Consider the following 11,273-nt stretch of genomic DNA (forward strand, 5'->3'; position numbering starts at 1 on the left):
CCCTCAGCTGAGAGATAGCTTGGTTGAGTTTCAGTTACTGCCCTGTTTTACTCTGGCATACTGAAGTTATACTACTATCCTGTTCTTATAGTTTTCTGCCTCAAACATGAGCAATTTTGAAGATTAGTTAAGCTATGCGGTTGACATTTAGTAGAGTATCACAGGTCAGCATTTCTGGGTGCAGACTCACAGGAAATTAAATGTTCACGCTCTGCTGCATGCATCAGTATGCTCGACCTGGCAGGCGAGTTTCTGCATGTAGCTGAGTGTTTGTACTCGTATTACATTGGTCAGAAAAGTAGGAGGATCCTGCAGCGAGGTAGACTGCGAGAGAGCTGCCAGAGCCTTGTAATACAGTGGATTTATAGGAGTACTCGATGTCCTTGCATTTGTTATTTGTTAGCTGAGTACTGATTAATTTGCATGACGTGATATTGTCAGAAGAGGAGCAGCAAGGCGGATTCAGGCGTGTCTTCACTGCAGCGTGGGTGCAAATTAAACAGTACAGCAGTGTTTTCACTTTCATAAACTCGTTTCACGGTTGTCTGACAATGTGGCGCTGACGAGCCACTGTCGCTTTCGATATTGTTGATAAAGAGCATGTGAAGTGAGCTGCTGCTGCTGCTGCTGGATTTATTCAGACATGGAGGAACCTGCATCTCACTCGGACGACAAACCCGCATTGGAGGATTGTTTTGAGAGGACTTTCTCGGCTTTGACCGTGGACAATGTGTACGAAATTGCCAAACTGATAGGCACCGAGGTGGAGAAGCTCATCGACGGCTACGGCAAGGATAGCGTCGTGGGTCTGGTGCCTAAAATTGTGAAAGTGTTGGAGCTGCTGGAGAGCTTTGCGTCGAGGAACCACGCACACAAACAGCGGGAGGAAGAGTTGCTGAAGACTTTTGAGACGATACAACTGCAGCAGCAGAAGAAACGAGAAAGGAAAGAAGGAGGAGAGGAAAGCAATGATAAACATGAAACACGGGTGAGAAACATTATGGTAGCTTTTAATCCTCCGTATAAACATTGTTATAACGCTGTAACAACGATTACAACTCAGTTACTGTGAGGTCGTGACTGACATATGTGGCGTGTTGTGACAGACAAGGCCTTACAAATGTGGCGAAAACATGGAAGAAAGAGACACCTGTGTGGATGTATTCAGGCCACATGGAACTGAAATTACTTACTTTACTCGGATTTGATGGCCTGAGTCGTTAGTAAAGTCACACATGAATGTTTTCTGCTGTTATACTGCTAACCTGAAAAAACAGCCATGCTGCTCAGTCGGTGTCGTCAAGGCAACCGTGACATTGTCTGTTTTAAGCGCTATTGTTATGAAGCCAAACTCGTTTTTTTAATGTATGTTTTATTTAATTGACTGTCAGTGCTGTTAGTTCAGATTTAACGTGTACTGTTTTAACTGTGTTTATGGTTTTACCTTATTAATGTTTGGGGGAAAGCCATGTCTAAAGCTGCACAGTCGTTTTAGCTTATTTTTCCAGATTCCGCGAAGACCCGCCCTACTCTGCCTCTGATTGGCTAGAACTCGTTACCTCCGTTGTTTAGATTGGTTGGATTTAGGCATGAGGAGTGGTCGGAACCAATCAGTGGCAGAGTAGGGCGGGTCTTCGTCGGATGCGGGTGGGAAATATAAATAACGCGGCTTTGGTGCAGCGTGACGTTGCTACAGTGGTGGGGAAAAGATGTGGTATAGAGGAAGAAACACTATGTCATTTACACTATGAAAATGAAGAGAAAGACACAGATTATTTTGTTGCTGGGAAAATTCCATATACATAAGAAGACTGACTCCAAGCCAAACTTTTGGACACTTTGCTCAAGAACTAAATCAATATGGCACCACAATTAAGGACATTAAAAACAAAAAGGCAATGAAAACGAACCATATTTTTGAAAAATAGATTTGTTTGTATATATTGTTTATATCTAATAAACAATATATACTTATGGTGGGAAAAATACTAAAGAAACAACGCTTTTAGGAATTTTAGTGAACTTAAGTAAGAGGAAGAATACCATCATGTAAAAATACTCTGTACTGTAGCTAACTGTTATTTTGATTACCGGTACATATTATTTTTCTCACGATTTATCGATTCGTCAAAGGAGATGGTGAAAAATGTCAATCACAGTTTCTCAAAGCAAGATGCAACCTAAAAAGTAAAAATATTCATAATGCAGAATGGCCCATGGCAATATTATTATAGCTTGGCAAGTAGTGAAACATTATTAAAACACATAATAGGTGAACAATGATATGATAAATCTCACAGCACCACTTTCCTATACTCATGGCACCAACACCCACTGTTGGAAACAGTGCAGCAGACCCATCAGTGTTGTTATAATCATTGCTAAGAGAGTACATGGAGAGGAGTGGTCCTAGGATCAGAATTTGATGTTGAGATGTACTGGAACCATTTCAACAAAACATCTGTAGTAACTTATCAAATTGACAGACCCAACCTGTTTTGCTGAATGCAAGTTCCTAGAGGGGATTTTAACAGCACGGTTACATCACAACTTGTTTAATCTGAAAGTTTAGTATACTTCGTGTTTCTGAGGTCTTGGCTTCTGTTCTGTAAAGCAGGAGCTGCAGCAGAAGGAGCAGCAGTGGAGGAGGAAGTGTGAGGAGCTGCAGGTCCAGGTACAGCACCTCCAGGAAGACCGGGAGGAGCTGCAGAGCCGACTGAAGGGCAGCCATGCACATGAAGGTATGTCTCAGTTCAAGGCAAATGTTAAACATGTTGCAAGTTTTTAAAATCTGGATTGTGTCCAGTAAAATTCTGCCCAAACCAGCTCAGACAGGAGGCGTTCACTGTTCTACATTACAAATAGTTTATTGTCCTCACATGAATGTGTCAATCTCACCACAGCAGAGATGTTACTGTTGCTACATGAACCTTTCATAAAGCCTCAGGGAATCCTGGGTAATCTTTTCCATCTGTGCTGAGTGGACATTCACAACTGAAAATATTGGCGTGCCCTGATAGCTGAATGGTTACTGTGCACAATATCACTGATTAGATTCCAGCAAGTGAACTTGGTTGCATGTTGTACCTATCTCTCTCTTCCCTTGTGTCTGCTACTTCACTGTCCTCTATCCAACAAAGGCAAAAGTTGAAAAAAAGTTGAAATATTTGTGCCTTGCAAGATTTTAAGATGGCTCTTGATTCGTAATGCTGGTTATAATAATAGTTTTAAGATCACATAAAATGAATAAATGCAAAAATCACAAAATAAATGAGCATACTTGATATTAATCATTTTCAGAAGTACTATAAACAGCAGGGATCGTCCAAACAGTCGTAGATTTAATCTGACCGGTCCTCTTCATGAATGCAAACGTATGCAAAACACATTAACTGTAAAACAGCATCTCTGCCAATTACAGCACAGATTCAAAGCAGCTGGGTTGCTGTCATACCTGCAGGCTAGTGTTAACATGAGGCTGAAAGGAGTCAAACTGGTTGTTTAAGTGTTTACAGTGTAATTATTTATAGAGGTGAAGCAGCATTTGTCTTCACTGTTAGGAGAGGACTTTAAAAAAATGACAGTATTTCCACAGGTTACATAATAATTCATGTATTTACTGAAGACTCCCAGCATGTAGACATCATCCCCCAGTAATATGAGCCACAGGGTGGGGTCGCTTTGCTGTCTCCTGTTTTCATGTACTTAAAGGAAAACATCCTGCCTTAATATTTTGAGGTCATGTTTTAGGTGAGTGTACAACCATTTTATCATGTGATGAATATGACTGCTACAACAGGCTCCCATGACTTCTTTGGTTGCAGTGAAGTTAAAATATGCTGTTGTAAGTTTTTAGGGACTACAGTATATGGTTTAACCCTTTACCACCCACTGTGTACTGTGCTGCCCATAACATTCAAACACTCTATAATCTACAGTCAAGCCCGAAATTATTCATACCCCTGGCAAATTTTGACTTAAACTTACTTTTATTCAACCAGCAAGTTGTTTTTTGACCGGAAGTGACACAGGCGTCTCCAAGAAGATAAAAAGACGATGTACAAAAGGCATCATTGTGGTAAAAAAAATATTTCAGTCAGCTTTAATTTACATTTGAACAAAAAGTGGCATGTCCAAAAGGGGTATGAATAATTTCGGGCTTGACTGTAAATAGTCTGCTATTTACCAGCAAACGTTAAATGAATATGAACATGTAATATATATATATTGGCAGATTTAACTAGTCTTTTTGGTCATTGATTTATTTCCCCTGTTGTTAACAAATTAAACCATAAACATGTAGTGTCAGTATGTACGAAGCAGTCTGGCAGTCCAACAATGGGCTAATCATAAATAGTCCAAATGTTGTAACTAAAGAGGTAAAAGCACTATTTTATTTTAAGTCTAAAGTTTCAGTTCATACTAAGCAGTCATGAATGGTATTTAACAATGCAATAGATATGATAGCTTATCTGAAATATACAAGCCAGAGATTTTCCCCTGTACCTCAGAACAATAGAAGTGATTAGAAAGTTAAATGTGTTATGTTTGCATTCAAAAAAATACACGTGAAAAACTCAGGAAGAATGTCCCAACTAAACAATGTCTTGTTCTAGATATTTGTGATAATCCACAGACCTCACTGTGAACTACTTCTACTTTTACCTCCTGTGTAAGGCATGCGGATAATTCAAATTAACCAGCATGTTGCACAAATTGTTGGCTCTGAATTCAATCCTGTGAATGTCACAAACAAAATTCTGTTCACCTCTTCATGCTGGGGTGGTGGTGTATGTTTAAAGGATTCACATCTCAAAACTTTGGTACTTATGGATATAAAAATATGTGATGTATATGAAATGGAACAACCCAGGGCAGGGATTTGTCTTACTTTATTTTTTTCCCCTTGGTTTTTTTGTATTGAGCTCTTTGATAATATGATCTATAATGAGTACGAGGATAATATGGACTGTGATGAGTATCTTGATTATAGTGTGAGATAGTACAAATGTACATAGAGGATCTTAATGTCACACAGTACCAATGATGGAGGTTTATTATTCTATTTTATTTCTATTGTCTGAAATAAGATTTTAAAAAAGGACATTAAACTGAAACTATCTGTGTGGCTAGATAATATATTTTTTGTGATTTGAGTGAACTGACCCTTTAAGTGTGTAAAACCGTGTAAAATAGATTTTCGTGTAGATTTCCTCAGTTTTCTTTAAGAAGACACAGTCTTGATCAAGTTTTAAGTATTCACTCTCGGACAACTGTCTATGTAGTTTCATTTTCTCTGAAGTTGCGAATCTTATCTTTTGCCATGTACATAGTTGGAATAGTTGGAATAGCAACTCTTTTGAGTATTTATATCATGTACTGTCATTATTCCATTTTCGGCATTTGTCTTGTGCTTTACTGCATGATCGATTATGCAATGCTACAAATCAGTAAAGTGCCTTTATTAGCCATCAGTGAACTATATATAATGTAGCATAATAATTAAAGCTCCAATGATTTGCTAATTCATCAATTAGTCAATGGACAGAAAATGAATTGGTAACTATTGGAATTGTGCTTCTGGTAATCAAAAAATAGTTTGGGCAAAAATATAAAGAAAGAGTATAAAGAAAGAGGGAGGAAGAAGGAAGGAAAGTAGGGAGGGAGGAAGGGAGGAAAGGAAAGGGAAGGAAAGAAGGAAGGGAGGTAGGAGAGGAGGAAGGAAGGAAGGAAGGAAGGGAAGGAGAGAGGAAGGAAAGGAGGGAGGAAGGAAGGAAAGGAGGGAGGAAGAAGGAAGGAAAGGAGGGAGGAAAGAAGGAAGGAAAAAAGGGGATGGAGGAAGGAAGTGAGGAAACAGTGATGGAGGGATGGAGGGAGGAAGGGAGGGAGGAAGGACATAAGGCAGGAAGGAAGGAAAGAAGGAACAGTCAAAACAGACGGGGTCAATTTGACCCGGGAGGACGACACAAAGGTTAACTGAATATTTTTGAGTTTTAAACTGTTGTTCGGACAAAACAAGACATCTGGACACATAAACTTTACAGTTATTTTTCAAATTTTATAGACAAATAATTATCCCTAATAATAATAATGACATAAATGTTATATAATACTGCTTATCCCATACCTTAGTTTATTAAGAGCTTCACTCTCAGAAAGGATTCACAAAGAGGACGTGTGTTTTTGGACTATTTCTTTATCTTACCATTTGTGTGTGTGTGTGTGTGTGTGTGTGTGTATGTGTGTAGACCGAGTCCAGCGGCAGGAGCGAGAGGTGATGCTGAAGCTGAAGGAAGTGGTGGACAAGCAGAGAGATGAGCTGAGAGCCAAAGTCCAGGAGATAACCACCATCTCCAAAGAGGTGGAGGCGGTAAGGAGAAACAAAGCCACACAGTGTGAATGACAAAGCTGCTCAAACACAATAATACATTCCTTATAAGGCGGAGTGGTATGCAGCACAGCACAGCAGCCCTCACATGCATTTATGTGAAATAGTTGGGTGTGACTATTAAACTCAGCTAGTGAGAGAACCAGGGTGAAGGTTTCTGGACTGGAGAGCAGCTCAGTAGATACAAATCTGTTATCTTTGCTGCTGTGCTTGACGCCCATCAACAGAATCTGAATCTGAAGTTTATAGCCTCTTCCATAATACACACTCAGTCAGTATACATGGGAGTGAAATTCCAGTCTCCAGATGTTCACATTTAAAAACAGACACATACTTGAAAACAAAAGACACATTTAACACCTTTTTAAAACATTAAGCCATAAAAAGAGCAGCTTTACAGTAAAGTGCTGAAGTACTTGATGACACACATGATGATAACAGGAATGATATTTATGGCCGTAGCTCCAAAGGTTAGTTTCCTGACTTTCCTCACACACACACACAATGATGTTTATTATTGCAGTGTTAGCAAGTTTTGTAATATTTGTACATGTTGAGCCTTGTAACATACACACATAATTACATACATCACATCCAGCATCAGAAGAGAAGTTACAGCATGTAAACCACACTGGTAAACACAATGGAGGACAGGAAGTGTGTGTCAGCTATCAGAGAAAGAGAGAAAAGTGCAGAGATTATCCACGTAGTTACTGGTTGAGGATTAAGCTAAGATTTTAGACAAGTCTGGGGAACTACTCTGTGTTTGTGTGTGTGTGTGTGTGTGTGTGTGTGTATTTGTTCTTATGTTTGCACCAGGTTTGCACGTGTCTGTGTGTGTACGTATAATATACCACATGATTTGAATACCAGCCATAACTGGGTGTGTATTTGGTAATGCTCTGCTCTTTGCTCCCAGTTAGCTCATTGCCAAATAAACTAGTTTATCTGTTTGCTCAAATGGATGTCAGGAATTGTTTTCATCCTTAAAATGAATGCTACACTTGTTTTGACATTGGGTTGTTTCATTCTCATTGTCTATCTCTCTATCTCGCCTTTTGGTTTGAATCTCCACAGGTCATTTCACCTCATTTCTCTGTCGCTCTTACTGTCAGCCATATAATAAATACAGATACAGATTTGTTTTATTGACCGGAACTTGGTTGGGAAATGGGAAATATGGGGATTGTCTGTTTAACCTTTAACTTCACTTTAATAAATCTACTCACAATTCATGATTCATTGTGTATCTTTGTCTGTGTAGCTTCAGGAGCAGTTGGACCGCTTCATGAAGATGAACGCGGAGCTGCGACACAAGCAAAATGTGATGCAGGCCCAGCTGAAGAGCACCGTGGAGAGAAAGGCCGACATGGAGGCTGACCTCAAAGAGAAGACCAAAGAAATAGAAAACCTCCAAGCACAGCTGGACAAAACCAACAGCAACAGCCCAGTATGCAGAGATTATTACTCTCTATTTATGTTGCTTTTATGTCATATACAAAGAAGTACATCACAGTCTGCTTGTCACATATATAAACGTGTTGAATCACAATTTAGCATCTGTTTATGAAATGAGTGGAGCCAATGAGCCAGATGTGCACAGGGATTTTTTTATTCCATCGATTGAAATTATGTAAACTCTGCTGCTTCACTCATTCTAAAATGTTCGGAACAAGAAAATAGTTTTAACTCAGAGTCTACTAACACTTGGCTGTTGTTTTGTTGCCGTATAGTTTCAAGTCTTTTCCTTTAGTCTGGCTGAATGGGTGATGACTCTCTTGACTCTGTTCTCCCATCAGTCCTCTCCAAGTCAGGCAGCTCGGGAGTCAACGAAAAAACCAGCAGTTGATCAGAAGGATCCTGATATACCGTGCTTCACCAAGAAGGAGGTGCGCGACATCATTTTTGAGAGGAATGAGCTCAAAACCAACCTCTTCCTGGTGCAGGAGGAGCTCAGCTATTATCAGAGGTGCGTCATGTTTTTGTTGATAGTTTAAGTAAATTGAGAATAAATGAATTAGTACTACTTTAGTTAGTTTAAAGGATAAAGTAGCCTAAATAAAGTGAAAGAGAAGCTGACAGGTGCCTCTTTGTGTTGTGTTGTCTCTGCAGGGAGATCCTGAGTGAGGAAAGGTGTCCAGGTTTCCTTTTAGAAGCCGTGCGCTCTGCCATCAAAAAACGGAGAACGCTCATCAAGGCAAAGATGCTTGGGATTCCTGTGAATGACTGCAGCAGGTCTCACTTACACACAAACAGTCAACACATTGATCATTTCCAAAGAAATATGTTCAGTTTTTTTTGGCAGTCGTTGTTACACACAGACTCACTGTGTTTTCACACTTTGATGGTGTTTTTTTTCCATCTCCAGTGACGAGGAAGACAAGAGCTCTTTGTATGGGCAAACAGAAGTAGACGGTACGGAAGTAGATGGTTCTGACAAACCGGCTGAATCGCGCATTCGAAATCTGTGAGTACAACTTCCACCTGTGCTGCACCGCTCAGACGTCAGCACTATAAAACATCAATGCTAGTCTGCAAAAAACCACAGATGATAACCCTGAGTCTCTCTGATCTGTCACTGAAGATTTTTGCTGGTGGTGGTTTTGGCAATTTAGCTTCTGCAGTCATTGCTTTGCAGTGAATAAATGAAAAATAGGAAGTGGAGGATGGAAAGTCCCAGGAGATAAGATCTGCAGACCCAGTAATGTTTAGGCTAAGGAGTCTTTGTCATTGTGACTTTACTTTCATTAAGTAAGAGAATATTATTATGGGTTTTATATTAGGGGATAAAGGTTTAAAACAAACAGTGTATATCATGGTTGCACAGTACACACCAAAGTAAACTGTAACTGTGTCTTTTTGACCTTTCTGCAAATGATGTGATTCAGACAGAAAAATGAATAATACACAAGATTATCTGAAAATAGATTTCACCTCTCATCAAATGCAAAGCAAGAGAAATGAAAAGCTAAATGGCCTGAATCATCACAGATCTGTGAATCAGATCATGGTGCTGTCACTCTCTGCTGACACTGTCGCTGTCCTGAGATCCCCATCAGTCTCGGGATATATTTAGCTGTAATCCCTCACAGCAGATCTGACCTCCTCTTTACTCCTCTGTCTGCTGCAGCTTTGGTTTCCTGACGCGGTCGGGCAACAGCCGGAGCCCCACCCACATGACCACCTCCATCTCCAGCTGGGAAATCCTCGGTGACTCGGAGGCCAATGATGAGCGGGATCAGCGGCCGTCCTCCTGAGCCCGGGATCGACCTGAGAGCGCTCGCTGTGAGATTCTACTATTTGTGATCTGAAAAAAAAGACTCTTCTTCCTGTAGTTGCACCTTCTCCCTCAGCTCATGACAGAAAAATCTGTTGTAGCTCAGGAAAAAGTTACACGGACTATTGAAATTTCCCAACATCACCACACATAAGCACTGTAAAGAAAGAGAAAGGGTGAACGTTTGAATGTTGAATCAAACTGACTTGTATCTGACATAATTCCTTTCATTTCCTCTTCTGGCTTAGTCTCTTTATCTTTTCAAAGAAACAGCAAATATGAACAGTCTTCAACTACAGCATAGAGCAGCAGTATTAAGAGGAATACTTGGTACAAACCCAAACTGGTCCGACTCAAGTATTAATACAACAATAATGTTACTCTCTATTATAGGGAAGGTTTTATTGTTAGCCATGTAATTCTTGAGAAATGGGTTTTTACTTATAGATATTTATATAAATCCTCAAATGTTTTAAAAAACCAAAGATATTACAGATATATTATAATACTCTGGTAAAGTGGAAACGGTGTCTATTAAACACATCTTTTTCCACAAGAGGTTTATTTTATTTTATTAAAAAAAAAAAAACAATCAACATTTTACCACACAGACATCATGAAACTTTTACCTCAGTCTGGGGATTTCTAAGCTGTGTTTTTACTCATGTATTGTTGATGATTTAAAGCACTTTTATACTCAAGGAGAAAAAAAAAACTTTTAGTCGTATTATTATTATTATTACGAATTTCTTCCATTTTAGCAGTGAGTGCATTTTAACCCCATAAGCCTTAACTCGCTGCTTGTATTGTTAAAAATATAATAATTTGTTAATTTTCAGTCATCAGTAACTGGTGTGTATTTCATGGTGGTGCCATACATGTGTGTTTATGTCGGCACACAGCTTCTGTTGGTTACTTGAAAAGGAAGTGATGTGCTTCCTTGTGGAAATGAGAAAGTGTGTTGGGTTTTTTTTTTTTAAATCCCCACCACGTTTATCTGACAAACTATCATCAAGTCTCCACATTTTCTGAGTGACCCCTCTGTTCCCCCTACATGTGTGATCATAGCACTACTCAGACGGCTGGTATTGTATTCGTTAAGAGAGGCAATGTGTGACCCTCCAATCAGTACATCTCCTACGATATGTTTGCAATCATAAATATTTTTGTTAGCATGTTTTTAATGGAAAGTTTTATGAACATTTTTGATGAGAAAACAGATTTAAGATGCCATGTGAGTAGATTTTACTGAAAGTGTGATAGAAACACAACATGTGGATTTTCTGTAACACTGATATTCAATAAAATCCTTTAAACACAGACTTGTATTGAAGAAAATCCAAATAATCTTTGTCATTTTTTTCTCTATGATTTGAGAAAAAATGCAACACTAGATGCACGTGTTGCTACTGTTGAATTGATTTTTTAGTTGAAAATTCATTTATTTGGATAAAACCCTTTGAGATGTACCATCTCGTTTTCGAGGGGGTCCAAACATATAGACAGACATAGATTCAACAGACAAACATGTTCTCAACAATATAGAAAAACAAACAGACAAATAAACAAACAAAAACAAACAAACAAAGACATAAACGATAGTGCAAA

At 39.1% G+C, this 11,273-nt stretch overlaps 1 protein-coding gene across 2 annotated transcripts; it reads left to right on the top strand.

Moving 5' to 3' along the window:
- Window positions 1-434: 434 nt before the first annotated feature.
- rilp (Rab interacting lysosomal protein) lies at window positions 435-10,981 on the top strand. Of its 2 annotated transcripts, none has more exons than XM_053320651.1 (8): window positions 435-988; window positions 2,615-2,741; window positions 6,249-6,370; window positions 7,653-7,838; window positions 8,188-8,357; window positions 8,501-8,623; window positions 8,757-8,855; window positions 9,519-10,981. In XM_053320651.1, the coding sequence occupies exons 1-8, from the start codon at window positions 644-646 to the stop codon at window positions 9,643-9,645; spliced, it is 1,299 nt and encodes a 432-aa protein (XP_053176626.1). In that variant the 5' UTR covers window positions 435-643; the 3' UTR covers window positions 9,646-10,981. The 2 variants fall into 2 exon arrangements, with proteins under 2 accessions (XP_053176626.1, XP_053176627.1); XM_053320652.1 differs by having other exon boundaries at window positions 2,618-2,741.
- Window positions 10,982-11,273: the final 292 nt, after the last annotated feature.

Source organism: Scomber japonicus, chromosome 6 (genome assembly GCF_027409825.1).
Source record: "Scomber japonicus isolate fScoJap1 chromosome 6, fScoJap1.pri, whole genome shotgun sequence".
Lineage (NCBI taxonomy): Eukaryota > Metazoa > Chordata > Actinopteri > Scombriformes > Scombridae > Scomber > Scomber japonicus.

Coding starts and splice junctions, on each gene's coding strand:
- rilp (XM_053320651.1), top strand. CDS start 644: ATGGAGGAACCTGCATCTCACTCGGACGACAAACCCGCATTGGAGGAT. Junction 989..2,614: donor ATGATAAACATGAAACACGG/GTGAGAAACATT, acceptor TGTTCTGTAAAG/CAGGAGCTGCAGCAGAAGGA. Junction 7,839..8,187: donor AAACCAACAGCAACAGCCCA/GTATGCAGAGAT, acceptor TTCTCCCATCAG/TCCTCTCCAAGTCAGGCAGC.